Source organism: Arachis ipaensis, chromosome B06 (genome assembly GCF_000816755.2).
Source record: "Arachis ipaensis cultivar K30076 chromosome B06, Araip1.1, whole genome shotgun sequence".
NCBI lineage: Eukaryota > Viridiplantae > Streptophyta > Magnoliopsida > Fabales > Fabaceae > Arachis > Arachis ipaensis.
This window is the reverse complement of record NC_029790.2, coordinates 121,511,181-121,513,774: the sequence shown is the minus strand read 5'-3', so window position 1 is coordinate 121,513,774 and position 2,594 is coordinate 121,511,181. Positions and strand designations below refer to the sequence as shown.

The following is a 2,594-nucleotide window of genomic DNA, read 5'->3' as shown; positions in this document are numbered from 1 at the left end:
AAAAGTAAAATTAGATATATTGACAAGTGATAGTATTTAAATATGTTTAAAAAAATATTTTTTTATTAAAATACAATTAAACACAAAAAATATATATGTCAAATAAAAATCACATACAAAATATATTTTATATACAAATACAATAATTTATCAAAATATCTGTATTTGATAGGTTTTAACTCTAAAAAAGTGCCTTAGAGTGAATATAAATAATTTTTAACTTTAAAAGAATGCCTCGAATTGCATTTTAGATAAAGTAGTTTAAATTTTAGAGGATTTTAAATACATAAAAGTTTAAAATGGACAGTTGTAGGATTTTTCCTTGTAACAGATAGCATTACCCCATTAGTGATCCAACTTAATCGAGGGTTAACTGGCTATAATATTTTAATTTTAAACAATAAAAAACAAATATCATTTTTTTTTTATCTAATACGATATGAAACATACTAGATGAACAAAAGTTATTTTTATAATAAATNAACGAATAGTCTGATTATGAATATATAAGTATTTGATTTACATGTGACTAAATAAATGGGATGATCGGACTCCACATGGCGGTGAAATCCACCTACTCTCCATGGGTTTGCACATCTCACTTTCCTTCCCAATACATTAAATAAGGATATGTGAATTAACAGATTTACCGTTGAGCTCTGATCCACCTTGAAAGCTGGTAGAGTTGCACAGTTTCATTGGAAACATGGCACGCAAGAAGATGCAAGTTACGTGGCCGTACCACCCAAGCAAACCTCATGAATAGCGCCGAATAAATGCACATCACTGCACTATATATCAAACTTTCACTATTCATCTTCTATTCAAATTTCAACTTAATGCAACATACCTTAATGATTCGAATTTAATTTGTATATTCTTACTTTTATGAATTTAGCTATCTTATCATTTAAAGACACATGTTAAAATTATGATTTTATCTATCATGTATTTTAAGAGTATAGGTTAAAATTATAAATTAAAAAATGTTAATTAAATTCTTTTTTTTTATATATTGGAATCTTTATTTTAAAGAAAATTACTACTCAAAGAAAAAGAAATTATAGTATTTAAAATAACCTGCAGTCATATTGACAGAAATCGCTTCTGGCGGTTTCTTTGTGTCCATTGCCGCCTGATACAAGTTGCATAGTCATTCATAAAGCAACTAATAATTACAATAAATTAATTGGAATTAGTATAAACATAAGGGGTTTTTTCCTTTGGGTAAGATATAAATGTAAGGACTCTCTTTTTTTTTCATCATGAACTTATACATATATATATGGTGAAATTTATCTATCAACTTAATATAAGCTAGTAAAATGGAATTAAACTCTTTTAATTTGATCTTTGAGATTGGCAGTTTACACTAAAATCATCTATGACTTTTAATTGCACCATAATAATTTTCGTAATTAAAAAAATATACTACATTAGTTTCTAACGTTAGTCTCTATCATTTGACAGAAAAGAATTTAGAGACCAAGGCAGTACAATTTTCTTCCAGTTTCAGGGACATTATGATACAACTGAAAAGTTAGGAAGCTGAGGAAGTTACCGCAAGTGGAAGACTCCAATTGAAGGTAGGACCCCAAAAATGAGTAGTCTTTGGGCCAATTGGGCTGTTCCAAAACGCTCGAAGGGTGTTCATTTTCCAAGATACTTTCAAGTCCTGCAGGGTATAAAGTGTGAAATAGTATGTAAATACCTGAGGAGTGATTATTAAGGAGAAATCGAGAGTACCTGGAGAGCAGGATTATTATTATTGAGGAGATGAAAATATGCTATCCTCACTCCTCTGGAGTCTGGAACACACCAATACAAGAGATAGAAGCCAATGAAGTCAAGAGAGGAATATCCTTTGATTGATTGAATCTAGATATCCAGCCCCATAAGCTATCAGTTCACTGATGTCACAGCTACCTATCTATGAGTTAAAATCACAACTTTATGGGCTTATTTGGACGAGCATTCAATTCAACAAAATAAATATTAATTCGTTGCAGATAAAACTCTAGTTAAAAATTTATCGTTAACAAATAAATTACTATATATAAGACAAATTTAAATTTTTGACACTTATTAAAGTTGAGAATAGAATTAATCACTAAATCAACTTTATAATATAACTGAACACAATAAAATAAGAAAAAGATAAAATTTAATACCTATATGACCCTTGACTTTGTCTTCCTAATCCCATTCATTGAACACTACAGAAAGCAAGAGTATCTATATTGCAAGCTCTTCATCTACTACACGTCTTGGTCCCGCACTTAACAAATTTAAAATGAATGGTTGATCACAAATTTTGAAAAGAGATAGCTATGGATTGACAAAAGAGATAGCTATACCCAATAAGAATTCCATATTCAATATTGTTATTAGTTGGAGGCTTGGAGGTGACTAATGACGATCGATGCAGCTGTAATATTAAATGACAAAAGAGACTCCTCGCTCCAAGGCTGCAACTTCTCTCGAAATTCGAAAACTTACCCAATCCAAACACATCTGTAGACCTTATCCCTTTGTTTTTCTTGCATTAACTTATTTAAATAATAAGTTAATAATCAAATTAATCTTAAAAAAAT

At 29.5% G+C, this 2,594-nt stretch overlaps 1 protein-coding gene across 1 annotated transcript in view; it reads right to left on the bottom strand.

Moving 5' to 3' along the window:
- The window catches only part of LOC107605040 (mitochondrial pyruvate carrier 1), a 2,679-nt gene extending 726 nt beyond the window's left edge, over positions 1–1,953 (bottom strand). The window contains exons 1-4 of the mRNA XM_016306779.2: positions 1,747–1,953; positions 1,562–1,675; positions 1,081–1,135; positions 651–786 (exon numbers count right to left, since the gene is read on the bottom strand). Coding sequence (XP_016162265.1) covers positions 651–786; positions 1,081–1,135; positions 1,562–1,654 — 284 coding nt within the window. The 5' untranslated portion in view covers positions 1,655–1,675; positions 1,747–1,953. The remainder of the gene's footprint in view (positions 1–650; positions 787–1,080; positions 1,136–1,561; positions 1,676–1,746) is intronic.